Genomic DNA, 27,994 nt, shown 5'->3' with positions numbered 1-27,994 from the left:
AGAATGTGCTGCAGGCACGTGGTCCACGTTACCGCCTACTCTTAAATGCTCTAGTTCCATTAGACCTGGCTTACTCCTGCTACAGCCAAGCAAGGGTAATTAGAAGTCCCATACGTTAAAATACTGCCTCTCCTCGGGTCTAGAGAAAGTAGGAATAAGCTTCGGCCATGCTGAGGGGGTGGAAGGAGAAGTTCTGCTTGGCCCCCGTTTCCTCTGAAGTCAGGTCTTCAAGGCAAATAGAATGAACAGCCGGGCCATCTGGCCGAATACTAGGACTAAATGTATTCCAGAGTACCTGGTGATTTTTGTCTTACTGTGCATGTGAAAAACATCAGAACTGGTTCTGAAGTGGTCCAGGTTTTGCATAGCTGGGACCGGCATGAGCTCTGTCTTCCCAAGACCAGGGAGCTCAGCCTCTCTGGACACCTGCCTGTGGGACCTGAGGGCCTGGCCATTTTTATAGGCAGCTCCCGGCCTCAGCCCCTAGAGGTCATCCTTTCCAAGTGCCTGGAGTTGGCGTAAATGTTTCCCTGCCTTTACAGGAAGAAATGGGCCAGGGAATCTCTCTTATGCTTCTTTATAGCCGTGTAACCAGAAATGCCACACTTACAGGCAGGCAGCAGCCTCACTGCTCTCCAGTTAACATTATAGCCTCAGAAAGCAATCAGATGTCAGCCCCTGGCAAGTTGCTTGTCTTGAGGCCAGGGAGACCTGAACGCTTTACCGCAGCAGTACAGACTGAGATCATGGGTTCCATACGTTCCAGCTTCACAGACACTACGAACCTGTCATGTATCGGACGCTGGGTTAGCGCCTGAATTGTAGACGTGGCAAAGACATGGCCCCTGCCTGAAGATACCTGCTCTGCTAGTGACGGGGACCCTCTCCGAAGCACACCGTTTCAGAACAGGGCCGTGGCGCCTGTTTTATAGTGGTGCCCCACAAGGGCAGTTTCTGCCACAGCCTCTGAGTGCGACCAGAACTGAGAAGCAACCTAGAGGATGAGGCATATATTATGTAACGATTCCCCCAGAACATACTGTTCTCTTCATTCTGGTCCGAATTCTTGGCCCTTTGTGGTCAGCTTCAATTATAAGGCTGGATTCTGCCTTCCCCCAGCACCACCACCACTGAAGCCTGGCTTTCCTGCCCTCCTGCCACCTCGCACTCGTGGTGTCCTGGCCTTCACCTTCCAGATTTCAAGTGCCTGACTCTGTATAAAGGCATTTGAGACCCCTGGGAATCCCAGGCATCCCTTTTAGCCTAGGACTGGTCAAGAGAATTGAGAAGGGAAGAATCCCAAAAGAAAGAGGATCACTTTGTCTCTGTTATCTGGCCTCCAGGCCAGCAGGGCAGGTTTCTGCGAGTTTCCCAGTTAAGTGCTTTTCTCCAGCCGGCCGCAGAGCAGTCTGGGAGCACAAGGAGAGAGATTAAATTAATCGCAGTGTGCTGAGCCTGGCGGGGGTGAGATTGTGTTTGGTCATTCCAGAAATAGCCCAAACGCCTTTGTTACTAAAGCAGACGATGAGGCATTTGCTACAAGATGAGTGTGAAATACAGTATCTGAAAACCTTTGTACAGTCACAAAACACTCTCTTTGGTCCTTTGGGCCCATTGTCCCCTGTAACCTGCTCCAGTCATGATGGAGTGACAGTTCCTAACCGTAGGGTGAACACATGTGTCTGTTTGTTGACTCTGGCCTGAGCTGGTGAACGTATCTGTTCACTGCTGTATTTGGCTTGTGGGAAGAATCGGACCTCAACAGCGGCTTCCCGCCTGACAGTGTACATTAGTAAGCACATGTGGGAGAGACGGAAGGGAAGGGGTGAAGGAGGCAGGAGAGGAGTCGAGCAGGGACAGGGATCCTGTGAAAGGCAACAAGGGAACAGAGGTTCTTCAGCGATGAGTGTCGGTGCAAAGAGCAGGGGGCGGGAGTGATCCCAGGATTCAGGGGAGACTGGATTAATTCCACAAAGGAATTATGAACTATAACAAGGAAGTCACTCGTTCCACTCCACCTGTCTACAAAAACAAAAACCTTACCAGCCTGACCTCTCACACAAATACACTTGATTATTACGTTAGCACTAACTGGGTAGACTTTAGAAAGATACAGGCAAAGATGACCTCCGATGATGAACTTGAATCCGTTTCATATAAGAAACAGTTGAAAGGGAGAGGGAGTTTGTCCTGGCGGGGGGAGAGATTCCAGGGACATGAGTGACATTCTTTGTGACACCCTGAACATTCCCTAGTGTGCTAGCTCTGCGCTGCTGTTCACTGTCCCATTTATAGTACCCGCGGCGACACTGTCAGGTGAGTAGTGTTGTCTTTATGTCACAGCTGGTGAAACAGGCTCAGAGAACAGTGAGGGTTTGCCACTAATTCACTTTAGTGATAGAGACCGGACTCGCAGATAGGTGTAAGCTTGTGTTTTTGCCCCGTTGCACAAATGTGACTAGCTGTGTTCTGTGTGGTGTTAAGGAACAGAGCCAGAGTGAGTGGGCAGAAATTAGCGGAAGATAGAGTTGGGGCTCATTATAAGGAAAAACTTTTTCACTGAACTGCCCAAGGTGGGAACAAGCTGCTTCAGAGGTAGTGAGTTCCTTTGTCACAAGAGGTAAACACATGCCAGAAAACCACTGGGTGGGGGTATTACAGCACAGGTTCAAGCATTGGTAAGGGGTTGGACCAGACTTTCTAACCTATGATCTGTAGTTCATTAGAGTAACCAGGCAGTATTTTACTATGCTTGAATTAGAAAGAAATAGTCATTATCTAAAAATGAAATTTTAACTTGCATCGTAAGCTTCCTATAACATTTATTCATTACTTTGAATAAACTGTATATTTAATTGGAATTTTTAAAACATTTCAAAGCAGAGAAAATGTAATTATGTCAATGCAGACTTCCATATTTAAAACTCAAAGGCAGAGAAAGGCAACTTGATTGACTATGTAATTAACCCCATCCACCTAGTCACTCACAGTTTGTTAAGGGAAGTGGTTTTTTTTTTTTTTTTTCCAGTTCCCAAACACACTTACAATTTAGAAAGATTCCAAAAGAGGGAAATTTTCCTATCTTTACGAAAAAGCCAGAGCTGTAAATACTTAAGGGGTTTTTCCGACTTGCTAGTGTGATCATCAGCACCAAGAATAATTATTTAAATCTCATTGGCTCCATCCACTGGCTGACTCCTGGCCCGCGGGAAGCAGACACAGTTGGGGTGTGGAGGCCTGCACACAGAAGGCGGGCACCGTAGCTCTGCTCTTGCTCCTCGCAGAAGCTTTTCCCTGACTCACTGAGCATTGGCACTGCTGGGCAAGAAAAGGAGCCGTTACAAACCTTTCCTAAAATGAGTTTACTACTATTTCTCCATGCTGCATAATTAGACACCATGAATTCCTCTGGTGGGATTTTGGATCTTTAACCTTAAATAAGAGCATCTTCATATAAAGTTTTATGCAAAAATTATTTAGCTAATAAGTGCACTGAAGTCACTTTTAAAGTGTGTAACAGACACAAACACACTGGGTTACACCCGATATTAATAGCTGTTGCAATAAAGAAATGGCTTTTTCTCTCCCCCCGCCCCCTTTTTTAGGAAGTTCCAGGTTAAAGCAACCTCAGCTCCCTGGGCAGCAGTGGTGGTAGAGAATGGCCCTGAGAAGGGGGGTGGGGAGAGGGTGTCAGAGTAAGGTGACAAAGTCTTGCATCTCTGAAACAACCCCCGAGGGACGAGGGACAGCTCCTACGCTGTGCTGCTGGAAGTGGAGACCAGGAGGCCCGTTGTGGTGTGGTTCTGCATAGACACCTCATCACACTCTTCGGGGTACCGTTAGGTCTTCCAGAGAAAGCCTAGTGGTCCATGGAGAAGGAGAACTTGGGAAAGGTGGTCCACAGAGTGGGGCAGGGAGGAGTCTGGCTGGTTGAGCACCAGATCAGACATGGAGCTGAGAACAGGGCAAGAGGCTTGACTGAGGTGAGCGCAGGACCAGCAGAAACGGCAGACACAGCCGCAGCTCTGCCTGGCAGCCTCCTTGGTGGAGAAATGGAACACACGTGTATCTGAATGCAGTGACCCCAAATGAGCATTCTCTGAGCAGTCAGATCTGCGTTGCTGTGTTGACTTGGGGCTCAGCCCCCCCAATTCCTTTCACATCGATTACTTTGACATTTCACAGGACACTTTAAGTCAAATCCTTTTCCAAGGAACTTCATAGATGTTTCACTTAACCTCTCTCCCCCAAACTCCATTATCACCCCTAGCCCTCTCCCTAGTTCAGCCTTTCATCCTGGTTTCAGATAGCAGCTTGAATACATTTTCTCCCTTGAACTGAATGTTACTTTACTTGTCCATATCAATATTGACCGAGTTCTTAACACAGCTGGGAATTTTAAAATTTTAAAAAACAGGGCTAGCTGATTAGATTAGTTGCACTGTGCAACTAATTCGAGTCACACCTGGTGGTGTGTCCCCTGACACTGCATCCCTGTTACACAGGCAGTTGGGGGTGGGGACTGCTAGGTTTGCACTGTCACTGGGCACCACGGAAAACGCCAGGTGCAGGCTGAGCCCCTGCTCTCCCTCTGGCCTGGGCCTGGTTCTGACCTCCCCTGCTTGTGTTTCCCTGCTTCCCTTGCAGAGACAGGGCAGGGCATTGTTCATGCACTGACCGACCTCAGCAGCCCCGGCATGACCTCAGGGAACGGAAATCCTGCCTCCAGCATCGCCGGCACTGCCCCCCAGAATGGTGAGAATAAACCACCACAGGCCATTGTGAAACCCCAAATCCTGACGCATGTTATCGAAGGGTTTGTGATCCAGGAGGGGGCGGAGCCTTTCCCGGTACGGACTACTTCTTTTCCCCTCTTTTTTCTTTCTTTTCTTTCTTTCTTGTTTTTTTTTTTTAAAGTATATTTTGGATGTGTATTAGAATATTTTACATTTCCATGTAAATTTTTCAAAAATGTGAAAAAGTTGTTCTTTCCCTGCTAATTTTCCCCCAAAGGAATGTCAGAGCCATTTTCTTCCTAGGGTTATCTTCCTAAGGTCCACAAGGGGTCAGTGATTAGGAATAATTGGCAAAAACCCTTGTTTAGAAGTTTCCACACACAGACTCAGCTGTGTCCTGCCTGGTGACATGTGACCCACCCCCCTTGGCTAGAAGGGAGCTCACCTTCTGGTGTTTAGTGGACTTTGGGAATGAGACCCTGTTCGGTTTTGAACACCAAAGCCTCTGAATGGCAAAATTTTGGCCAGTTAGAGAACAAAAGAAGAAAATTCTTAAGATATATCTGAAATGAAGAGAATAGGGTCGTAGCCTGGGGACAGAGCCTTGAAAGGGGAGTGAATGAGAGTGAGGGGCACTTTAGAAAGGACACAATCAAGTGTCTCCAACTAAAGCATAAGACCAAAGGGGGATATAAACGAATCAAGAAAATGGCTTATTAGAACAAAGCAGCCAGAGCCGACTCTGCTCCTGTGGACTGGGGAGGACAGGTGGTGCTGCCCTGTGGGTGGGAGGAGCCTGGAGCCAGGTGCACAGAGGCCCTCTTGTGATACAGTGACCTGACTGTTGGAGACATACGATCCTCATGGGGTGCCATCTGCCTTTTGCTCATTCTTCGGAGCCATGCCTAATTTGAATAGTCAGCAGAAGACTCTTAAGCTTGATTAACTGAGCTGGGTGACCTGCCCTTCTAAAATGCCAAAGACACACAAGCTCTTGTCCTCTTTTCCTCTGGAGGGCATGCAAGGCCTGTGGCAAAGAAATCCCCCTGGAGCCCTGAGCCATAGGTTGCTCCAGGCCTATCACATCCTTTCCCGCATTAGGGTAGGTCTTCCCTGTGGCCTCCTGGAAAAACACCAGAGACCAGCTGACCTCTCAGTGTAGATGTAGAAGCGGTAACGCCCTGCATTGCTCCAGCGGTCTGGCCACAGAGCTGCGGGAGCAGAGGCAGCGAGGGGTGGGAACAACGTGGCCAGTCTGGGATCCTTGCAGCCACAGACGGCATTTGCTCTGTAGTCCAGAGTCCATTTTTTTCTGCTCTCTTCCATGGCTACGTGCAGCTCTGGCTTGTGTAGGGCTGTGGTAAGCTAGAGAACAGTAAGAAACCTAAAAATTGGTTGCTGAGTCGCTCTGCCTCATCCGTACACCCACACACGCAGCCTCAGCTGTGCTCCCGCCCGGTGACTGTGTGAGCCCTGGGCCGGGAGCCCGCTCTGGCAGCGTGGGAGGCCTGCCCTCAGCCTTCCTCTCTGCTCCGAGGCACTGGGAAGAGCAGATATTCTCCCAACCTGCTGAGCCGTCCATTGCTCCCGGGTTGAAGCCACCCCTGTACTTCGGTGTCCACTGGTGTCTCGCCTCACGAGCTAACAGCAAAATGGGCCTTGAGCAGGGTATAGTTGGGCGGTGATGTCGGGTTGGCATGCTTTATATGTGTGATTTTAATGAGGCTGGATAGCAAGGAAGCATCTCCCCCCTAACCCTCGTGGCCTCCATGTCACTGTGTCCTCTAGGTGGGACGCTCGTCCCTGCTGGTGGGGAATCTGAAGAAGAAGTATGCACAGGGGTTCTTGCCTGAGAAACTTCCACAGCAGGATCATACCACCACCACTGACTCAGAGATGGAGGAGCCCTATCTGCAAGGTGAGCACCTCAGACCCTGAACGCGAAGGCCTTCTGGTTTGGCCGGACATAGGCGAGTCTGCAAAGGCAGGCCCTGCATACTTTCTTTCTTGGTGTCCATGGAGGAACCCTGAGCCAGGGAGTGCGTAAACTTGTCGGCTTACTAAACATTTCCCCCGGTGCCCTCCCAGCCCCTTTCCCTAGGCAAGAGGGAGAAGTCGCTGCCCTTGGGGAAGTGTGTGTCCCCTGCCTCTCCTGCAGCCAGCCGCAGGGCTCCACGAGCAGCTTTTCTGTGGGAGTCACTGGCGAGTCGTAGGGCTGTAGGGGCAGCGCCAGGCGAGTTGTGCCCTTCCTTCACTGCCTCGGCAGCCCGCGCTCCGGACACGCCAGCTCTGAGGCTCAGTGGTGGCCAGGTGAGGACTGCACCCACCACACGAGCCACTGACTAAATGGAAGGAAGGGCCTGCGTAGGTTACAGAACTCCTGGGGCCTGTTATCCAGGTCAGCAGCCAGTTAGATCAAGGTGGAGGAGAATTCCAGACCAGCTGTGGCAGCATCCAGCGCATCCCCTCTGAGCCGCCTCCTCTCTCCCAGGACGAGGAGGGGTGCTAATACATCTCCATTTGTGGGTGCCTCGGGCTCACAGCACTTCAGAGGAAAAAATGGGCCCAGCCTGGTGTAGCTCGGTCGTCATCCTGTGAACCCGATGGTGGCGGGTTTGGTTCCCCGTTGGGCTGCATACGAGAGGGCAACCAATCAATGTCTGTCTGTCTGTGTCTGTCTGTCTTTCTGTCTGTCTCTGTGTGTGGGTGTCCCTCTCCCTCTAAAGCCATTTTTTTAAAGCCCTCAGGTGAGGATAAAAAAATTTTTTTATTTAAAAAGAGAAAGAAAAAAGTGTCAGTGTCCCAGAGGCATCATCAGACACCTTTGGGCACTTTCCAGGGAGGGAGACAGTCGTTCCAAAAACAGTGATGAAGGAGGCTGGACGTTTCCCGAGCTAGACTGCTGCTGTGTGCCCTGGCTCTGGGGACTCGAGGGGGCAGACCAGCAGGGGGGCCCCTGCGGGGGCCGTCGGCAGTCCTGTGGGAACTGCTCACCCTCCACATTTTGTATTTCCTCAGAATCCAAAGAGGAGGGTACTCCCCTCAAACTCAAGTGTGAGCTCTGTGGCCGGGTGGATTTTGCCTACAAGTTCAAGCGTTCCAAGCGCTTCTGTTCCATGGCTTGTGCAAAAAGGTGAGTGGCCTCAGCCCCCCACACCTCAGTGCTGTGCCCAGCCCCTTCCTTCTCCTCGGGATCGCACCTCTGTGTCCTGTGCCTGCATTCCACCTCCCTTCAGTAACAGTCCACCCCAGCAGGCCTCGACTGTGGCTTATCCAGCCCTCTGTTTCCTTGGCCTGCCTGGAAGCAGCGTCATGTCACTAATTCACCAGAGAACTCCCAGGGGCAGATCAGAGAGACAGCAGCACAGAGTCGAGGAAAGGAGGCAGTGCTTTAGCTGGGCTAGCCCTTCTGGGTCCCCCTGGCACCCAGGCTCTTTTCCTGCCTGTGCTGTAGGGTACACCTTCCACCAGCAGCCTTGCCCAGAGCACTGCACTGGCGACACCTGTCCCCTCCACGAGCCTTCACCCAGCTTACAAGGCTGACGGTCACGGTAAAAACCAGCACCGTGCACTGAGAGCCGGCCGTGTGCAAGGCCGTCGGTGTACATCATGCCACCTGACTGTCCCATGACTCTAAATAGGGATCCCTGTTTGTCTTCTCCGTGCCTGTTTGGGAACCCAGGCACAGAGGATGAGTAATTGTGCCTGGAGTCACGGAGCCGGGGGTGTAGACTCGTCTGACCAGGAAGCTTTAAGCCCCCCAGACACAAGAAATCCATAGGCCCCCAGGCACCCGTGCTCTGTGGGCCAACCAGAGTAAGGGTGTCCTCCGCCCCGCTCCCCTCAGCCCATGCTGGAGGTCAGGAGGGCGCCTTTGTGAAGCTCTGCCAAGCTGCTCTCCAGCAGGACCATGGGCAGTAGTGTCTCGGCCCAGGCAGTACTTGTAGTAAGATGCGTCCACAGTGAGTTCTCCCCACGCTCCAAATTGTGTCAGGTGAGGGATTCAGGGTCAGAGTGGATGCACCCACCCAGGTTTTGCCAGACAGCTGGCATGGCTGCTCTTCTCCGCCCCAGGCCCATACTCTCTATGACAGCTCTGACTTCTTTCCTTCCCCCGACTCTGGCAGATACAATGTGGGGTGCACCAAACGAGTGGGGCTTTTCCACTCGGACCGGAGCAAGCTGCAGAAGGCAGGGACCACGACCCACAACCGCCGCCGGGCCAGCAAAGCCAGCCTGCCAACACTTACCAAGGACACCAAGAAGCAGGTGAGAGGGCCGGCAGAGCCTGCAGCCCCACCCTCACAAGGCCCCACCGACTCCCCTTCTCACCACGGCCCGAGAGACCCACGTCCCTTGTCCACTGCTGACGTCGGCATGCTCAGCCATTTCCCATTTCCCACAGCCTGTCAGGCCCAGCCTTCCCCATGTCCCTTCCTTTAGACCCACGGATGCTTACGAGGTAACTTAGCGATCTTGCCCCACCGCCACCTCCCCCCTTCCAGTTTGCCTCGGTCCGTGCCTTCTGGGGCCATGGAAGTAGGCTCCCCCCGCCTGGCCGTTCCGGTCACCTCGTCCTCTACACAGAGGGCTCGGGGAGAAGGCAGCCTCTGCTTTACCCTGTCCCCCCAACCGTGTTGCCCCCTTGCACTTGAGAGCACTGAGTTCTTGAAGGTCTCTACCAGGAACGTGGGTGTTTATTCATTAAATGTGTTTTTAGTGCTGGCCCCATGCCAGGAGCTCGGTTGGGCACTGAGGCTCTAGGTGCCCTGAGGAGCTCACGGCCCGGTGTGCTGCTCCACAGCCTTAGGTGTTCATTCCTTCTTGCTATTGCTTGGTCATAAACTTCTTAAGAGTCTGATGAGAGCTATGTCCAAAATGTACATATGTGAGAAATTTCGCATGCCATTCTCGGTGGCTCACTGGCTGCCCCCCAGGCCCATGGAGCCCTGGGTTAAAACCCCACAGCTGGGGGGTGGGGCACAGGCACGCAGTCAGGTGATGGCCCTGAACTGTGGCGCGTGCTCCAGCCCCAGTAGCAGCCAGCTCTGCTGTGGCTCAGAGGGGACAGGAGAGGCTCTTTGGATCCAAAGACGGGTAGCAGTGTAGACTAAGTGGAGAAGGGAAGACACGCCTGCTTTTGCCCATCTCTGTGCTGGAGATGTGTATTCCCCCATTTGAAGAAAACCTCTCTGCTCCCAGCCCACAGGCGCCGTACCCCTTTCAGTTACTGCTGCCTTGCAGCTCACGCACAGCCAGGAAGACTCCAGCCGCTGCTCGGATAACTCGAGCTACGAGGAACCCCTGTCACCCATCTCAGCCAGCTCGTCCACCTCCCGCCGGCGACAAGGCCAGCGGGACCTGGAGCTCCCTGACATGCACATGCGGGACCTGGTGGGCATGGGACACCACTTCCTGCCCAGCGAGCCCACCAAGTGGAACGTAGAGGATGTCTACGAGTTCATCCGCTCTCTGCCAGGTAAGGCCCTGGGATGCCCGTGCCTGCCTGCAGCAGCAACAACGGGGGGAAGGGGTGGGGGACCCCACTTCCCCCCGCCGGGAAAGGTTAGGCAGTTCAGTTAATGACGCAGGGTCAGGAACGGGGGTGCAGAGATGAATAAGATGAGGTTCTGCCTGTGAGAGCTCCCATTCTAGCACAGAACACGAACTGTAGATAACATTTTACAGCTACACTTCAGCATGTTTACTGGCATGGTAAGTGGTGTGTGCGAAATGCAGAGGTGACGATGTGATTAACCTGGTGTCTCCTGCAGCGGGTTAGGAGGGCAGTCGAGGGGAGTGTAGGAAATCTGTCAAGAACGTCAGTAGTGAGGAAATCTAAACTGACAGTGGACAAGGAGGCCCCTGACAGGGGAAGTGACCACATCGGGGAGCAGTCTGAGGCACGCAGCCATGGGAGCACGCGGTGAAGTTGGGCATGCCATGTGCCCGTGTGGCGGGGGCCAGGGGTTCGAGGGCCACACTCCAGGACCTGGACAGACAGACCTCGAGTCACTCACAGGCGCTTTAGCGGGACTCCAAAGCACTCTACTGTTGTTTCTGCCACTCTCGCCCAGCCACCGGCCAGGCCAGGTATTGACGGCAGCCACAAGCCTGTCGCTTAGAGACAGAAGTGGGGTATAGTGGTGACGAGCACAGACTTCTGAGTCAGGCAGCTCTGCCAAATCCTGGCTCTGCCAGTCAGCCCAGTGCATTAGTCATCTGTTGCTGCCCCCCTCAAATCTGTTACCACACAGTTACCATGGGTAACTGTAAGGAACTCGTGAGTGGCATAGCGGGGCAGTTCTGCCACAGGGTCCCTTAGGGGATTCTGATTGACATGTTGGCCAAGGCTAGGGTCGTCTAAAGGCTTGACTGGGGATTGGGACCCTCTTCCATGGCGGCTTACTCACACAGCTCTTGGCCGGGGCACAGCTGCTGGCAAGAGCCCCCCAGCCTGCACACTGGCCTCTTCGGGGCTGTCATGCGTGGACCCTCTCAGGCCACAGCAGCCGGTGTTTGCCACAGGGGCTGGTCCAGAAGAGCAGGCTGGAAGCCACTGTGTCCCTTGGGAGGTAGGCTTAGCTGTTGTATACAGTACCGTCACCTCCACGGCATCTTACTGGTCACCCAGGTCAACCCTGTGCACTTCGTGAGGGAGCTCACGAGGGCATGAAAGGGAAGCAAGAGTTCCTGGGAGCTGTTTGGAGGCTGCTTACGGGGTTCACCACTGACCCCAGTGACTCAGGGGCCTGCCTCGTGCAGACGTGCGCTCAGCCCCACCAGCTCTGCTCAAGTCTCATCCACTGCAGCAGCCGTTTGGAACCAGATCCCGTCTTCTAACTCAGGCCCAGCCACAGGGGAGCCTCCTTGGGTCCGAGCCCTCAAGTACATATGATTCCTCGATTTGAAGACCTGAGGACTGCTGTCAGGTTACCCTCTTCCCTCCATAAATTCCGAGGCATGGTGGGTGGGACAGGTATGGGGTCACCGCTGCAGATGAGCCCGTTCACAAAGGGAAGCAACAGGGAGCACACAGCAGCCACCGAGCCACGGCAGTTCTGAAACCCAGCAGGGTGCGCGGTGGCATTTCCTTGCTTAGGACTCCCAGCCTGGAAGTGGCTCTCTTCTAACTCCCGTTAACTTCTAACAGCCCCTGGGTCCTCCTTCCTGCCCTGTGAACGCTAACCCGAGTCTACGGTGGAGCCGTGTCCTCAGCCTGCTTCCTGCTGCTGTTCCGGTCGTGTTACCTCTGACCCCTTCAGTCTAAGCAAGCAGCACGTCTGCCAGTACGATTCTCTTAAAACCTTCGTGGCCTTCCCATGTATCTTGTCGGGGGCTCACGCCATTAGACTAAAACAGTACTCACAGATGTCTTTGAGAGAAACCTTTCTCCCACCGGGCTCCTGCAGCTGAGGGACAGGGCCCATCGCAGTGAGGGGAGCCCTGCTGCTGAGTGGAGAGGACCTGTGGGCGCGTCCCAAAAACCCCTAGAGCGCCTTCTGATCAGACGGTTCTCCGAGCAGCGCCTTCGGTCTTCCTGGGGTCTGAACAGGAGACCTCAGTCGCGCCCTCAGCTTCATCTGTGGGCCGTGTTTCCGTGACCACGCCTGGGATTTGGCCCTTGCCTAGAGACCATTTCTCAGTGTCAGCATCATTTGCCATGTGGAGAGGCTGGGGATTCTTGGAGCCAGCAGACCCTGGCTCCTCCGTGTTTAGCAGTTTTCCTGCCCTTCACCTCTCCCCTCTGCTTTTGTCGGAAGCAGCAGTGAGAAGCCAGGCAGCACGGCCAGCGTGCTGTCTGAAAGCGTTAGCTAGAGCACTCGGGTCAGTAGGTACGCGAAGCTTACACGTTACCTCCAGCAACAGGCTGTCGTTTCTCAAAGGCCATCAGAGAGAGTGCCTTAGGCACTCACTCACGTTCTCCTCACAGGCCTTCCAGCTCCCACCCAAGGGCGCTCCCAAGGCCACGCCCACGCTTTTAGGGTTTCGTTATGGCCTCAGCCCTCTTCTAGGTACCAACATCCGCATCAGTGATCTTTCTTGTGAAACAAGTCACCCCCAAACTTAGTGACTTAAAACAGTAACTATCTCAAGGTCCCTGTGGGTCGGGAGCACGGACTGGCTTAGTGGGACAGTTCTGGGTGGGGTCTCGCGTGAGGTCCCAGGAGGATGTCAGCCAGAGCCTGTCTGAAGGTTCGGAGCTGGGGAACTCACTCCTCGGTGCCTTGCTCACCGGCACGGGGGCTGGCTGTGGGCAGGAGGCCTCGGCCCCTCTCCGTGGCGGTCTCCCCAGAGCACTGCTTGAGTGTCCTCACCATGCGGTAGCGAGCTTCCTCCCGAATGAAAGAGCAAGGTGGAAGCTGCTGTGCCCTTCCTGACCTAGCCTCACAGTCATGTGCGGTCACCTTCAAAACACCTTACTGCTCCCAGGCCAGCCCCTTCGTGGAGGGGAGGGGGCTCCGAACAACTCCATGCGTGAATAAGGAGGCGGGGGTCCCTGGGGGCATCCCACAGTCCCGCTGTGTCGGGCAGGTCACCGAGCCACAAGGCCCAGGGGGCGGTTGTGAGGACTGAGCAGACCGATGTGTCTGCAGTGCAGTGACTGCCGAGAGCGCGCGCTGGTAGCTCTGAGTGACCTGTCTTTGGTGGTGTCCCGTCAGGCTGCCAGGAGATAGCCGAGGAGTTCCGTGCCCAGGAGATCGACGGCCAGGCTCTGCTGCTGCTCAAGGAAGACCACCTGATGAGCGCCATGAACATCAAACTGGGGCCCGCCCTCAAGATCTATGCTCGCATCAACATGCTCAAGGACTCCTAGGGCTGGCCAGGGCAGCCGGGCTTCCGGCCCAGGACGCCTCCTCCCGGCTGGACAGAGCCAGACTGACATTCCTGAGGGGCCCAGCACGGGCGGGCGCTCGAGGGCAGGGGCTCTCCCTGTGGGGCGTGGCTGGTGAGGAGGTGTTGTCACCTCCCAATGGCTCTCAGGGGCCTTTCTTTCTGTGGGAGGGGCAGAGAGGTAGGTGGCGCAGACGATGGGGCTTTATGCTTGTAAATAATGATAGCACTGGCTTCTTCCAAAGTCCCAATACTCTAGCCCCGCTCTCTTCCCCTCTCTGTCCCCCATTTTCCAGGGGGTATATGGTCAGGGCTCCCCAACCTGAGTTGGGTTACTTCCAAGGGCAGCCGTCAAGCCTGGATGGAGGCTTTGAAAGCCCTTGCCTTCCACTTGTCTCTCCAGGCCCGGCTCACCCTCCTGCTGCCAGCTTCTCCCCCTTCGGCTTGTTTCTGAAGCAGCCAGGTGTTCCCCCAGCCCCCGCAGGTGGAGAGAGAGAAGCTGGGCCCAGTTTGGCCATGCCTGCTGGCACAGACGCCTTAAACGCTGTGTGTGTGACTGTGTGACTGTGTGGGAGCCTGGACCGACAGACAGGCCCAGAGCCGCCCTCTGGCATCTCCAGGTGTTTTGTAGCAGCCACTTAGTGCTTTGTCCTGGACTCCACTCGGCCTCCGGACGGGGAATAGGAAAGAAGGGCCGCCCCAGTGCAGAGAGGCGAGATCGGAGAGCGACGAAGGTTAGCTGTTCCTTTCCAGACTTGTCACGATGTCTCCGAAGCCCCTTCCCCACACTGTGAAGTCCCCCTGACTGCCCTGCTGTCACAAACAACATTAAGGAAGCTGCCGGTGGGGGGGCTGGTTCAGGCTAAGCCTCCTGCCCGCCCGCCCTGGGAGCCCCAGTGGTGAGGCCCAGAGAACCTCTAAGGGGAGAGACGAGCCGGAGCGCCCACCGACCTGAAGAAGGCAGCCTTTGGCCCCCCACCCCTACAGTTGGCCTCTGGAACTCGTTAGCAGCAATTAGAGCTACCTGCCGAGGAGGCGGGGCAGGAAGGGCGAGGGCCTGCCTCTGACTTGCCCTGCACCTCCTCCAGTCCTCTGTAGGCTCCCCGGGGGGGAGTGGGCCTCGCCCCCGGGGACGGTGGCCGCCTTCCTCAGCTTCTTCTATTCCCCGCTCACACCCAGGCAGGGTTGGAAATGAAGGACTTTTTTTAACCTTTTGTTTTTGTTTTTTAAAAATAAATCTGTAAAACCTGCTTCTCCTGTGCTTTTCTTTCCTGGGGATGCCTGTCCCTCCAGGGGGAGCAGGTCCCAAATGGCTCCTCCTCACCCATCGGTGGAGGGCCGGGTTCCTGGCCTGGGGCAGTGTGTCTTCTGCACTTCGCTGGGGCCAGGTCGCTGAGGGCTCCCTTAGTCCCAGCTCCCACAGGAGCAGCACGCTCTACGTTTGTTCCTCACGTGGGTGTCCCCACCATTCCCACTGGGGAGACAAGACACTCTTGGGCCCCGAACATCTGGACCATCGGAGGCAGAACCCAGGCTCTCGCCCCGAGCGGACACCTTTGGGTGGTGCTGCTCAATGTCCAGAACGGCCCCTGGAATGGCTTTGGTTCACTCAGCACTTTCTGGGCATTTCTGGATGCTGGAATAGCCAATGATTAGAAAAGGTAACGTCCCTGAAGAGGTAACCCTGAAGCTGCACCACGGAAGGGAAAGGGCGTTCTGGACCCGGGCGGCTCACCCAAAGGCAGCTGCGGGAAGCTGGGAGCGCAGACCAGCCGGAGGTGAGGGGGTGGGGCAGGTGTGTGCGGCCAACAGTGGCTTCTGGAGACCGTGCCTCTGGGAACTGGGCCTGGGCTGGAAAGGAGGCCTCGGTGGGGAGCGAGACGCCGCTCTGCCTGCCCGCCCGCCCGCCCGGAGCCGAGAGTCTCCCGGCGTCTCTCTGTCTCCTCCAGGAGAAAGGAAGAGGGGGCAGCCTGGCCGCCTGCTCCTCACCTTCTCTGGGACTTTCCTTAAGGCAGTGTTTCCACTTGTTCAAAACACAGGTTCCAGGCCCAGGCCTCCAACCATTGAATCAGAGAATCTAAGAGCAGGGGTGGTGGCCCTGCAAGATCAAGCCCACAGAAAGAGCCAATCCCCACATCTTGATAAGGCCTTTCCAGAAAGCCTGTTAAAATGTAACTAGTGCCTGGAAGGGGAGGAGAAACAAACTGCTTTATTGCAGTTCACAGATACTGTACTTTTTACAAATTCAAGGTTGGTGGCAACCTTGCCTCCAGCGAGCATTTTTCCAACAGCATTTGCACTCTCTGTGTCCACTCCCTGGGCAGGTGCCAGGGAAGTTGTTGATATGACAACAGAGGGTTTAGAATACGACATAAACTGAGTGGAAAGTTGTCCTGTGGGTTTCAAATGCTACCCCCCCCCGACGGCCTTCCCTGCTGGAGAGAAACTGTTTGTGAAGGGAAGAGCCAGCCGATGGGGCAGACTTCATTGTCTTATTTTAAGAAGCCCCCACCCTGGTCAGCCAGCAGCCGTCCACTTGTGGCCAGACCCTCCACCAGCAGAAAGATCCCCACTCGCTGAAGACTCAGATGACAGCGTTTTTAGCAATATTTTCAAACTAAAGTATTTTATTTTAGACACAATGCTGTTGCACACTCGCTAGGCTACAGTATAGTGTTAACATGACTTTTCTATACACCGGGAAACCAAAAAATGCACGTGACTCGCTTTCACGAGATACTCGCTTTACTGCAGTGTTCTGTCCCCAAACCTGCCACCAAACCCACCGTATCCTCCAGGTGTGCCTGCAGGTGATGACCCAGGGGGGTGGAGCCAGGACTGGAAGGTCTGGCTGTTCCAGGGGACGGGGGGGACCCACGCCACAGGCCCTGGGCTGCAGGTGAAGGGGGAGAGCATAAGGCACCTGGGGGGGGGGGGGGGCCGAGTGCAGAGGGTGCCCAGGGTGCACTCTGGACCTCGGCTTTCCCCTTCCCACGGACGAGGACAGCCAGGCCCCACCTGAGGTTGTGTGTATGCGGAGGGTGGAGCAGGAGGGAACCAAGACTCCTAAAGGAGGACACGGCGCATCTGAGGAACTGACTTGAAGGGGTCAACACTGGCACTACTTCCTTACTTCGGGGGAAAGGCCCCAACCCGCCATAAGTTTGAAGGGTGCATCCGTAAATAGATATTTGCTCCTGTTTACACGTCACACAGAATTTTTCAAGCCTTTTTTTGATCATGATCCAGAGTTTAACAATGTTTCCAACCCTCATATACGCACTTCAATCTGTGTAACTGAAATTTCACAAAACAATGCCTACCTTATGTACAATGTATTCTGACACTTCCTTTTCTATCCTCTTCCTGTTCTTCCTTTCTAAATCTTGGTCACGATCCATGAAACTGATCACATGACCCTCGACCCTCTGGTGGATCACAACCTCCATTTAGAAAACCCTGCCCAGCGCCCACTTTCCAGACCGACCCCGTACCACGCTGGTGCGGCTCTGACACTTGCCTGGGTGACTGCGCCCTGTTTTCCTGACAGGGGTTAAGGACTCCCCAGGGTGAACTGTCCGAGATCACATCCGGAAGGCTGGCGCCCTGGGGCCCGTCCGGGGCGCTGTGAGAACGGGGTTCCCTCGGCAGCCTGACCTGTAGGCCTCGCCCTGGCCAGACCAGAAGGGAAGAGGAGTCGGCGCAAAACAGCCCCGAGCTTCTGCCAGTCAGAGCCGGCTTCGCTCAGGTCCACTCTCTTCCAGGGATTGCCCCAAAGGGGTTCCCAACCCCCACCCCACCCTGGGGCCAGCTTTCTCCAGCAGGTGCCGCTCCTAAGCAAGTCCCACTACAGGCAGGCCATCCCTGCTGGCTCCCGTGGGTGTGGTTCCAGGTGGCCTGTGACTGCTTTGTCCCAGTCACCAGGAACAGGTTATTTGTTTCCCAGCTCCGAGCTGAGAGGGTTCTTGGAAGGCTGTCCCACCGGCTTCTCGACATGGCTCTCAAAGAGGGACTCAGGTGGGTGGAGGCACTGCTGGCGCGGTGGGGGAGCTGGGGCGGGGTCACCAAGGTGGTCCCGGGAGAAGGTGACTCTGAGAAGCAACATGGCCGAAGGGTAGGGGTGGCGGGGTGGCGGGGAGATCTGGGAGACCATGCAGCCTGCGGGGTGCTGGGTAAATCATCTTGCTCCTTTAGCTCTGAGCCCCTTGATGAGCCAAGAGCTCGGGGCTGCACCCATCCCCCCATCATAACTGAGAGGTCTCTATATTCCCCTGGGAGTGACTGTCCAGGATTGGAAATGTGTTCCCATTTAAAAACTAGTGACTGACCTTTAACCCCTTCTTGAAAGGAAGGAGGGAACCGGGCACAGGCACAGGGTGGGCTTCAGGGGAGTGTAGGGAACAGGGCGAGGGGGTGGAGGGGAGTCCTCCTGGCAGGTGCTGGAGAAAAGAACGTGGAGGGATGGATCGGGCAGGGGCCTTGGGCACTAAGGGCTCCGAGGCCGGGGCCTGGAAAGGGCGGCAGGAACTGGCCGGTGCCTGCTGCAGGCGTGGGTCTCAAAGCCCTCCCCGACCTGCCAGTGTGAGCCACTGGGGCCAGCTCTGCCTGGCTGCCCTGCTGCAGGCCCAGCGCCCAAGATAAGCATCGGCCTGTCCAACCCTGGTTGGCAGGGTCCTGGCGGCAGCTGAGAGCAGAGAGAGGTCCGCTCCACCCTTGTCCTGCCTGGCAGCACAGACGGACTTCCCTCCCGGGCAGTCGAGCTTCTGGGAGGGAGCCGAGAGGCCCCGGTGCAGCCAGCCCCCCAGGAGCCCAGCATGGAGCCGGAGAGGGAGGAGAGAGAGGCTTTTGCAGGACAGACACTGACTTGCAGAGAACGTGCGGAGCCTTGGGAGGGGCCAAGCCTGTGGGGGGATGATGACAGGACCCTCGGAAGACGAGCCTCCTGGCTGAGCTGAGGCGAGGTCATCGGGAGCCCCAGATGCCACACTTGGGAGTTGGCTCTAAGTTCAACCCTCAGCTCCAACACGTAATACCGTATTTTGCCGTGTATAATGTGCATTGTTTCGCCTGAATTTTTGAAGGGAAAATAAGGATGCACATTATGCATGGGTATAATGGTTACATATCGTGGGTATAATGATCCCATGTATAATGCACACAAAACCGTGGGTGCGCATTACACAGCGAAATACGGTAGCTGTGTGACCCTGAGCAACTGATTAACTTTTCTGAGCCACGGTTCCCTCCTGCATAAGGTAGAGGTGACCACAGCATCTTCTTCAGGGGGTCGTGGTCAGCCTTCCATGAGACGGGGACGTAAGACTCTCGGCCAAGAACGTGGAGTTTTCAGTGCAAAGGCAAAACTGTCAGTTGAGGAAGGAGAATGAAGACAAGGAACCCACTGATCACCTCACTCCTTTACCGAACAAATCATCATTAATACCGCCAACCGCGAGGCAGGCTGCAGATCTGGCACTGAGAATCCAAAATCTCGTAACACAGAAAACACACGGCCTAGCAGGGCAGCCAGTCACGGTCCAGCCTGGCAGGTGTTGGAGTGGAGGTGTGCACGGGAGGGGCTCCAGGGAGAGCAGGTGCTGGCCAGGAAGGTCAGGGAAGGAGTCCGAAGGGGGAAGCTGGGTATTGATTGGGGAATGATCGGGAGCTCGGTGGTGGCTGACAGGAAAAGAGCAATCTGGGCAAAGAGGTGGAGGTGAGAGGCCACAAAGTCAAAGCAAGTCCAGGACGCGTCACAGGGTGCAGACCGGGAGGACAGTTGCAGGAATCTGTCTGGATGAGAAACAACGAGGCAGGAGGAGCTCCGTGGGGTGGGCAGGAGGGAGCTTCGGGCTGTATGGGGGAGGCAAACGCAATGGAGCTTGTGACTGAATGACTTGCTGTAGGGGGAGGGGGAACGGGTCCCACTTGAGTAACGGGAGACCGGTGATGGAGACCGCAGAAGGAAGAAGAGATCAGGGGAAATGCGAAATGCAGCTGGAGAAGCCCTGAGTCTGAGGTGTCTGCAGGACACCCACAACACTGCAGGACACACGATGCCCAATGCCCAAGTCCGGTGCTCAGCAAGGGGCTGCGCCGGACACACAGACTTCGGAGTCACTGGCGGAGAGAAGCCCAGGGGCCAGAAAGGGCGCCCAGAGAGTCCTAGCTGAGTTCCAAATGACGAGAAGGGCAAGCCGTGCAGAGGTGAGCAAGGAGGCTGGGGCTGGAGCACAGCGGGGAGCACGGAAGAGACAGCAGGAGCCAGACGCAGGCAGCGTCGAGTCCCAGGCCCTGGCTCTCCCCCTAAGAGCAGTGAAACGTCACTGGAGATGTCACTGGAGAATGGAGCGTGTGTTGGGGGGGCGGGGGTGAGAGCAGAAGCAGGGAGGGTGGAAGGGGTGCTACAAAGGGCATCCAGACAGTGGCCTGGAGCGCAGTGAGAGGGGGAGGGCACGAGGACGGGCAGGGACCGCCAGGGCTCACCAGTGGACTGCCCGTGGGGCGTGAGAGGCGGGAGGAATCAAGGCTCCTGGGCCTTCTGGCCTTCGGTGTGAGAAAGGGGGCACATCGCGATGAAGGCCCTTCCCAGGATGCAGGAGACCCGAGTGGGGAGCAGGTTTCTGAGGGAAACCGAGAGTCCCTCTCTGGCTAAGTCTGAGATGCCTGTGAGATATCCCAGTGGAGAGATCTCGGGGTAGGGGGCACCGACGCCCCCAGGTGTCCTCTGTCGCTGTGCCAGTGAGGCCCAGGTCAGCCCATCAGAGGCCCCCCCCCACCCTCCGGTCGTGGTTAGGCCCCTACCCCCCTTCCCAAGGGAAGTCTGACAGGGGAAGTCTGATGGGGGGGTCCTCACGGAAGATGTTTGGTCACTTTTCACACTCTTGTTTCCTTTTCATGGACCTCCCTTCCCCCTCCCCTACCTTCTTTGCTTGGATCCCTTCTAATTCCTCAGACCCTAGCTTAGAGGTCGCCTCCTCCAGGAAGCTTCCCTGACTTCCCACCTGCCAGGGCGCAGGTGCCACTCTCCAATTTGCCCTCATAGCATCTCGTATTTGCATCAATCACAGCCTTCGTCGCGCAGTGTTCCTTCCACTCACCTGTCTGCTGCTGACAACTGACCCATTCCCTCCCCTCACGGCCACCCACCTTCCTCAGGCCACTCCCTGAAGACAGGCCATGTCTGACTCCAGAAACCTGGACCTAGCACAGCGCTTGATTCTGAGCTCGTTGCCCATGCATGTGGTTGAGTGCATGAGTGAACAGAAACCAGTGAATGCCTGGATGCATGAGCCTTTTCCACACTGAAGACGCTCTCCTCTGCACAGAAGCGGAAGTCGTTGCATTAAAGGGGAGGGAGGCTGAGAGCTGCGATTCCCATAGCTGGGCAGCTTTCCAAAGAACGGCGGCGGCACACTGCACCCCACTGGCGGGCGTGAGAGCACCTGCCTCACTGCACTCCTGCGATGTGGCCAGTTCCACTCCTTGTTAAAATGTGCTCATTTTACAGGCAAAACATGCCACCTTGTTCTAATTTGTATGTCTTTGATTAACTAGGGAGGGTGGACGTTTTTCCACGTGTGACCACTAAATGCATTTCTTCTTTGAGGGTTTGCCTGGTCGTGGGACGTGGAAACTGCTGAGGCAGGCTGGCATTTTATGAGAGGTCCTGGGGGGCTCTGTGGGGGGTGAGTGGGAGCACGGAATGGTCCTGGTGGAGGACGAGCAGGCCGGGTCCCTGTGGAGGCCGGAGGGACAGGAGGGGCAGGGAGGGAGTGATAATATTATTATCACTGACTCTCTGTTCAGGGATAATAGTAGTTGACGGAGCTATTTCTATGTGTGTGGCCTTGTTCGCCTCACTCAGCCCATAATAACTCAGTAACCACAACAGCCCTCTGAGGCAGGTGTTCTTATCATCTGCGTGTTACAGATGAGCAGACCAAAGGGCAGATGCCCAAAACCTGGCCCGTGCCCAGACAGCTAATAAGTGGGGGAACTGGGATTCGACCCCAAGGGCCTGGCCCCAGTGTCTGTGCTTTTCACCATACGGGCCCAGCCTCTCCAGAGACGGGGTGCACAGCAGGGGTGGGGAGCGCTGGATGAGACCCTCAGAAGGAACTTACTGAGAGTCTCAACTTTGGGAGCTCTTCCTGGATACCAACCAGCCATCGAACAATCCCAGAGCCCACCTCCCCTGAGCCAGGAATGGGGCAGCTGAGCTCTGCTGGAGGAACCCAGCCCGGTGACCAGAGCTGTGACAGACAGACACTCGGTCCCTGACCACAGCTGCCCTCCATGCGGCCCAGCAACTCATCCTTAGGTCCCAGACAGCTGTCGTCTTCCAGCCACCAAGCCACAGACTGCCCTGCCACCCCTCCCAGACTCCCCCGCAGCCAAGTCAGCCCCAGCCCCTTCCCCACGTGAGCACCCCACACCTGATGTTACCGACCCCAAACCTGCCTGGGGCCATGCGCGCCAGCACTACTGGGAAAAGCAAAGGATATGCATCTAAATGTTCATCAGAAGGGACCTGGTCAGGTAAACTACGCTACTGCCAATCACTGGGAAAAAGGGTAAGGATGCGCTTTAAATACTCAGATGGAATAACCTCAAAGACGTAACAGTCAGTGGACAACGCAAAGTGCAAAATGGCATGTTTACTGCGCTGCCATCGGGGAGGGGGGAGCAGGAGGCGAAGACCATCACAGGGCAAGAAGAGAGAGAGAAAGGGGAAGAGGCGGGTGGGGGAGAGCATCCGCTGCCGTGTTTGCCACACCACCTGCCGGTGCACAGACTGTCTGGGAGGACACACAGGAGGCTGGCAATGCCGGCTGCCTCCACTCAGAGGGGCTGGGTGTCTGGGAACAGGAAGGGCTCTGCCCTGCACGTACCCTGTGTCTCCGAACGCCTGCACCACGTGAAGATAGTATGTTCGATTGCAAAAAAATAAAATGAAACATTAAGTTGCACAAATGATTTCTCATATGTGCATGCAGATATCTGTATGTATATAAATATAAGCATAGGTATAAAGAGTATGTTGTGATGCCCCTCCCCACCCCCAGGGCCTGGAAGAGAATCTTCTGGCGGCTGATCCTACTTGCAGTTGGCTTCTCAGGGCTGCTCCTGTACGGGCTCCCTGCAGTCAGGTACAGCCCCCCCCCCCCCCCCCCCCCGCCCAGCACAGCACTCCAGGTGGGCCCATGGGGGCAGGATTAAAGGAAATCTTTCCAAGTGCCTCCCTGAGGGATGGAGGGTGGTGGCTATCCCAGCCCACAGGTGTCCCGTGGGCCCTCCCTCCCTCCGTGTGAGGAGCAGAGCGACAGGGCTCCTGAGCAGGCTGCCATGCCCCTCACCGCTGCCCCTGCCCAACAGGTATCTGGAAACCTTCATCCCCATGGGCACCTGCCCTTTGTCCAGAATGTCCCTGCTGAGGGACAACTTCTCGGGTCTCCTACGTCTCTGGTAAGGAGATACTGTCCCTCCCACTCCAAGGGGAGGGGTCGCCCATACTCCCTACAGTATGTGCTCCAGAGCCGCTGCCCTCCTCACAGCCCCCACCCTGGCAGAGCCGGGTGGTCCACCCAGCGGCCCAGCAGGTCACATATCTCTCTACCCTATGTGTTAGTTCTGGGCTAGGGACGGGGTATGCCCCACCTGGGGGTCCCTAGGGCCCAGCATGGGGAGATGGCAGTGAACATCACCAGGTGGGTGGATGGATGGACCTATCTCTCATCCCTGCCCTGGCCAGGGCCCGGCCGGAAGTCCTGACCTGTACCCCCTGGGGGGCCCCCATTATTTGGGATGGCACTTTCGATCCAGACACGGCCCAGCAAGAGGCTATACAGCAGAACCTCACCATCGGGCTGACTGTCTTTGCCGTAGGCAGGTAAGGCCTGGGGAGGGGAGCAGTGCTGTCCCAGCAGGGCGTGGGAGGGCGTACGTGTGGTATGGGTGGTGTGGCACCCTGTTCCCTGTGCCAAAGGATCCCAAGGTGATTCGGAAGGCAAAGACAGCACCCTGGTCCCAGGGTGAGGGCAGGACCACCCCTCTCCTTTCTGTCCTTCCTGGACACCAACACTGCGGAGCCCCCCCATCCCCAGCAAAGGCAGCCAGGGGCTCAGAACCACGTCCTAGAAAAACCCTGCCCAGGGGCTGGTGGTCCATCTGGAAGCATCGGGTCTGTGGTGAGAAGATGATGGTGTCTGTCAGGTGAGGATGGTGAGACGAGGGGGCAGTTGGGTGAATAGAGGAAAGGGCCCGCCTGCGGTGAGTGCCCGCTGGAGGTCAGCGGGTAGGCGCGGGCACGAAGTAAGGGGAGCAGGGAGGCTTGCCAACAAGCCTGATGGAGGAAAGGGGGCTGGGAGCTGAGGGTTTCTGCAAGGCACTGACTCTGAACTGTGCAGGAGATGAAGACAGGAGGGGACGGTGAGAAAGGGATCGGACCTGAGCACTCAGTGGGGCAGGACTGCTGGGGAAGGCATCGCCGGAAGTGGCTGGAAGGGGGGTTCACTGAGTGGGGCAGACTGATGGTGACCAGGCCAAGGGAGCAGACATGGGGGCAGGTGACCGAGGCGGGTGGAGGACAGAGTCACTGCAGGAGAGGAGGCCAATTGAGGACCAGGGGAGCCCCAGATATGGAAAAGGAGCCGGAGAGGTAGGTGGAGAGAAATCCCAGGGGCGCTGTCATCCCCAACGGGGGTGGCAGGGCTGTCCAAGCTAGATGTCCACTTTCCAGATGCAAAGAGGACTCCTGGCTGAGAGTGGCAATCAGATCCTGTGGCCCTAAGCATGGTGCACAGAGGGAGAGTTCAGGACAGCTAAAGGAAAAGTCTGTAGCAATGGAACAGACTGCTTTAGGAATACAGAGCTTTGCATCCAGGAAGAGATAACAAAATTGTGGGGAAGGAATTCTGTCATCAGAACACCCCAGAGTTCCTTCAGCTCCTACCCCCACACTCCAGAAGGGACAGAAAGCCAGGAGGGCCCCTGCAGGGCAGGGGGGCCAACAGGACCAAGGGCTGACCCACAGGCCAGGCAGGCAGCACTGCTGGCCTCTCCCAGAGCCTTGGTGCCCCCACTTCTGCTCTGGATCCTAAGTTGGGTGTTCTGCACCAGCCCTAGGGGTCATCCAGAAATTCTAGGGCCCTGAGATCCTGAATTCTCAGATTTTGTGAGTATAACACCCTGGGATGCTGAGGCTTCCAAGGTCTCTGATTCCAATCCCTCACACATCTACCAGGAATGGAACAAGTACAGGCGAAGGTTCAAGCTCCAGTGCCAGTCTGGGTTCAGAGCAAAGCTCTGTGACTCACCAGTTGTGTGTATGCTTGCAGCAGCTCCCCAGTTACTACAGCTCTTCATTGCTGTTTCCTCACCTGAGAAAACAGAGATAATAGCAAACGGTGAGGATTAAATGCAGTAATGCACACTGACTTCGAACACCGTCTTCCACATGCCAGATGCATGTTCAGAGATATCAGGCATCATCACTCTTCTTTCAGAGGATCCTAAAGTCTGTTACAAAGTTTCTGACAGTACGAACTTCCTGGTTGTCTATGTAAGGAATCACCCCAACCCCAGGGACTCCAAGCAACAATATATTAGCCTCACAGCTCATGATTTTGTGTGCCAGGAATTCTAACAGGGCTCCACAGAAGTGCTCCTCACTGCTCCCCACTGTCTGGGTCTCCACGGGGATAGCCCACGGCTAAAGGCTGGTGGAGCGCCTCTCCCCACACAGCCTCTCTGCATGGCTAGTTTGGGCTTCCTCACATCGCTGCCACAACCAAATTCTGGGACTTACATAAGCAAAGGCCCAGAGCTCTAAAGAGACAGAGACTAACGCTGCCAGCCCTTCCAAGGCCGGCACAGCACCACTTCCTTGGGAGAACTCGAGTTCAAGGGAGGGAAGACAGGGCCCCTGAGGGCAGGGGTGGCAAACAGTGTGCAATCATCTTTATTCTGCTTGCATGATTCTGGGATTGGGGTTTGCAAGACCTCCAGGGACCAGAGGTTGCAGGGTTGCAGGATTAGGAGAACCGAGGGCCTGAATGAGGAGGGACAGGAAGTCTGAATCAGGAAAGGGAGACCATAAGGAGCGAGGGGCTGAGGAGGGCGGTCCCTGGCCCCTAGGCGCAGCGGCCAGGGTGACTCCCGGGCCCGCCCCGCCCCGCAGGTACCTGGAGAAGTACCTGGCGCGCTTCCTGGAGACGGCCGAGCGGCACTTCATGGTGGGCCAGCGTGTGGTCTACTACGTGTTCACCGAGCGCCCAGCCGCCGTGCCTCGCCTGCCGCTGGGCCCCGGCCGCCAGCTGCGCGTGGAGCGCGTGTCCCGCGAGCGGCGCTGGCAGGACGTGTCGATGGAGCGCATGCGCACGCTGCACGCGGCGCTGGGCGGCCGGCTGGGCCGCGAGGCGGACTTCGTGTTCTGCATGGACGTGGACCAGTACTTCAGCGGCGCCTTCGGGCCCGAGGCGCTGGCCGACTCGGTGGCGCAGCTGCACGCCTGGCACTACCACTGGCCGCTGCCAATGCTGCCCTACGAGCGGGACGCGCGCTCGGCCGCCGCACTGGCGTCGGGCGAGGGCGACTTCTACTACCACGGCGCCCTGTTTGGGGGCACGGTGGAGGCGGTGCGCGGGTTGACGGCGCACTGCGCGCGGGCCCAGGAGCAGGACCGCGTGCGCGGCCTGGAGGCGCGCTGGCACGACGAGAGCCACCTCAACAAGTACTTCTGGCTGCATAAGCCCGCCAAGGTGCTGTCGCCTGAGTTCTGCTGGAGCCTGGAGATAGGCCGGCGGGCCGAGATCCGCCACCCGCGCCTGCTCTGGGCGCCCAAGGAGTACGATCTGGTGCGCGACTAGGAACCAGGGCCAAGCCTCGCCCCACATGTGGGACGGACACCTTGGGCCCTGGGAGGATATGGAGTGGGCCAAGCAGCAAGGAGAGACCCTGAAGCCGTCGGGGATCCTTCTGGAAGCAGCATGGCACTCTGGAGGACAAGGAGAAACGGGACGAAAACAGCTCCCCGCCACCTCTTGCATGTGAGAGGAGGCCGCCCTGGCCTTTGAGAGTTTTGTGTTGGTCCCAGCCTCTGAGCAAGGTAGCGGATGGACCTGCGCATGCTGTTCTTTCATGATTGCAAGATGCCCTTCAGCAAAAACCATCAGGACACCGGAGAGAATAAAGATTCATTACTTACGGGACCCAGAAATTATACAGCACACCTGGGGCCACGCGGCAAGGTCTCGGCGGAGAGAGAGGGTGGGCCTGGGGTTCCACTTTTATTGGGATCCAAGGTAGGGTTCAGGGTTTCGTGGACTCTTTTGGTGAATTCGAAATGTGAGAGCAGAAATGTAAAGCTCAGGAAGAGAAACAAACAGGTGGCCAAAGGTGGCTAGTTACTGTAATCAACCAAGATCTCTAAAACAAAAGATCCTCAGTGGGGGGTGGCCTGATTCTCTGTGGTCGGGAGACTGGCAATGTATTTATTGGAGTGAATTTGTGGGCAATCGAAGCTTAAATCAGGCACTACAAAAAGGAAGAAAAAAAAAAAAAACCTCTCAGGCAGGGAGCTTCTCACTTGTAAGATCTCCTTTTCCTCATTTTCCACGGGGGCTGATGCATGTAGACCATTCACCTCTGACACTCCTGACTTCAGGGGATGCCTCCTGAGGAGACGGTTTAGCAGCCGCACCCTCCCCCTTTTCAGGAGGAGACTGAGGCACAAAAAGGGAACGTAACTGCCTGAAGCCACAGAATCGACATGTGAGGTCAGCTGCTCAGACCAAATAAAACTGCCAGGGGGCATGAGCCACAGAGGGAGCAACACCTGTGGCGTCCAGCCCCTTGGCTTTGACTTTCACCTCCCCTGCCCTCAAGCATAGCTTGTATATATTTAAGTTATATTATTGTGGATGGAAAGGGGCTGTGCAATAAGCAGCGGGGCCCATGGCAGGCCCGACAAGCTCAGCAACCACGTAAATTCCTAGCTGACAGTCCCTGGTGGGTAGTCCCATCCCAGGCCTACGGCTTCTTTAGCCAAGCCAGTCTTGACCTCCCGTGAGCCCTGTCCCCTGCCCTTACGTGTCTAGGATACCCACCTTTGGGGTGTCGAGCACGTTTTGTTTTTGTTCCCCTCAAAGGCACAACCGCGGGCACCGAGCTCAGGCCCCACCAGAAGCCCCGTGTCATCTCGTTCCCCACACACCACCTCCCTGTGCTGTCCGTGTTCATTACTAACTGTCCTGTGCCCCCACCGATGTGAAATTCTGTGTTCCCCACTTTGCTTTTTATCCGGCCCTGGAGATTTCCCCAACTTGCTTTCTCCCACCTCCCTAATCTTCCACCAATGGATTGCATGCGCCCTCCTTACATTTTTTCCCTTTGATTCTGAATGTGTAAAAGGAACCGAAAAACTG

General features: G+C 56.1%; 2 protein-coding genes across 4 annotated transcripts in view; both read left to right on the top strand.

Annotated features, from left to right (window-relative positions):
• Positions 1–14,821, top strand: part of PHC2 (polyhomeotic homolog 2) — a 91,523-nt gene extending 76,702 nt beyond the window's left edge. For all 3 annotated transcript variants that reach the window (XM_028511637.2, XM_028511638.2, XM_028511641.2), the window contains 6 exons: positions 4,648–4,850; positions 6,525–6,654; positions 7,755–7,869; positions 8,864–9,005; positions 9,939–10,215; positions 13,400–14,821. In XM_028511637.2, the coding sequence (XP_028367438.1) occupies positions 4,648–4,850; positions 6,525–6,654; positions 7,755–7,869; positions 8,864–9,005; positions 9,939–10,215; positions 13,400–13,554 (1,022 nt within the window). In that variant the 3' untranslated portion in view covers positions 13,555–14,821. The remainder of the gene's footprint in view (positions 1–4,647; positions 4,851–6,524; positions 6,655–7,754; positions 7,870–8,863; positions 9,006–9,938; positions 10,216–13,399) is intronic.
• Positions 14,822–17,348: 2,527 nt separating this feature from the next.
• Positions 17,349–26,949, top strand: A3GALT2 (alpha 1,3-galactosyltransferase 2). The gene is made up of 5 exons (XM_028513344.2): positions 17,349–17,588; positions 22,637–22,720; positions 22,947–23,036; positions 23,323–23,460; positions 25,750–26,949. The coding sequence occupies exons 1-5, from the start codon at positions 17,566–17,568 to the stop codon at positions 26,435–26,437; spliced, it is 1,023 nt and encodes a 340-aa protein (XP_028369145.1). The 5' UTR covers positions 17,349–17,565; the 3' UTR covers positions 26,438–26,949.
• Positions 26,950–27,994: the final 1,045 nt, after the last annotated feature.

Source organism: Phyllostomus discolor, chromosome 5 (genome assembly GCF_004126475.2).
Source record: "Phyllostomus discolor isolate MPI-MPIP mPhyDis1 chromosome 5, mPhyDis1.pri.v3, whole genome shotgun sequence".
Taxonomy (NCBI): domain Eukaryota; kingdom Metazoa; phylum Chordata; class Mammalia; order Chiroptera; family Phyllostomidae; genus Phyllostomus; species Phyllostomus discolor.
This window is presented reverse-complemented; position numbering and strand designations above follow the sequence as displayed.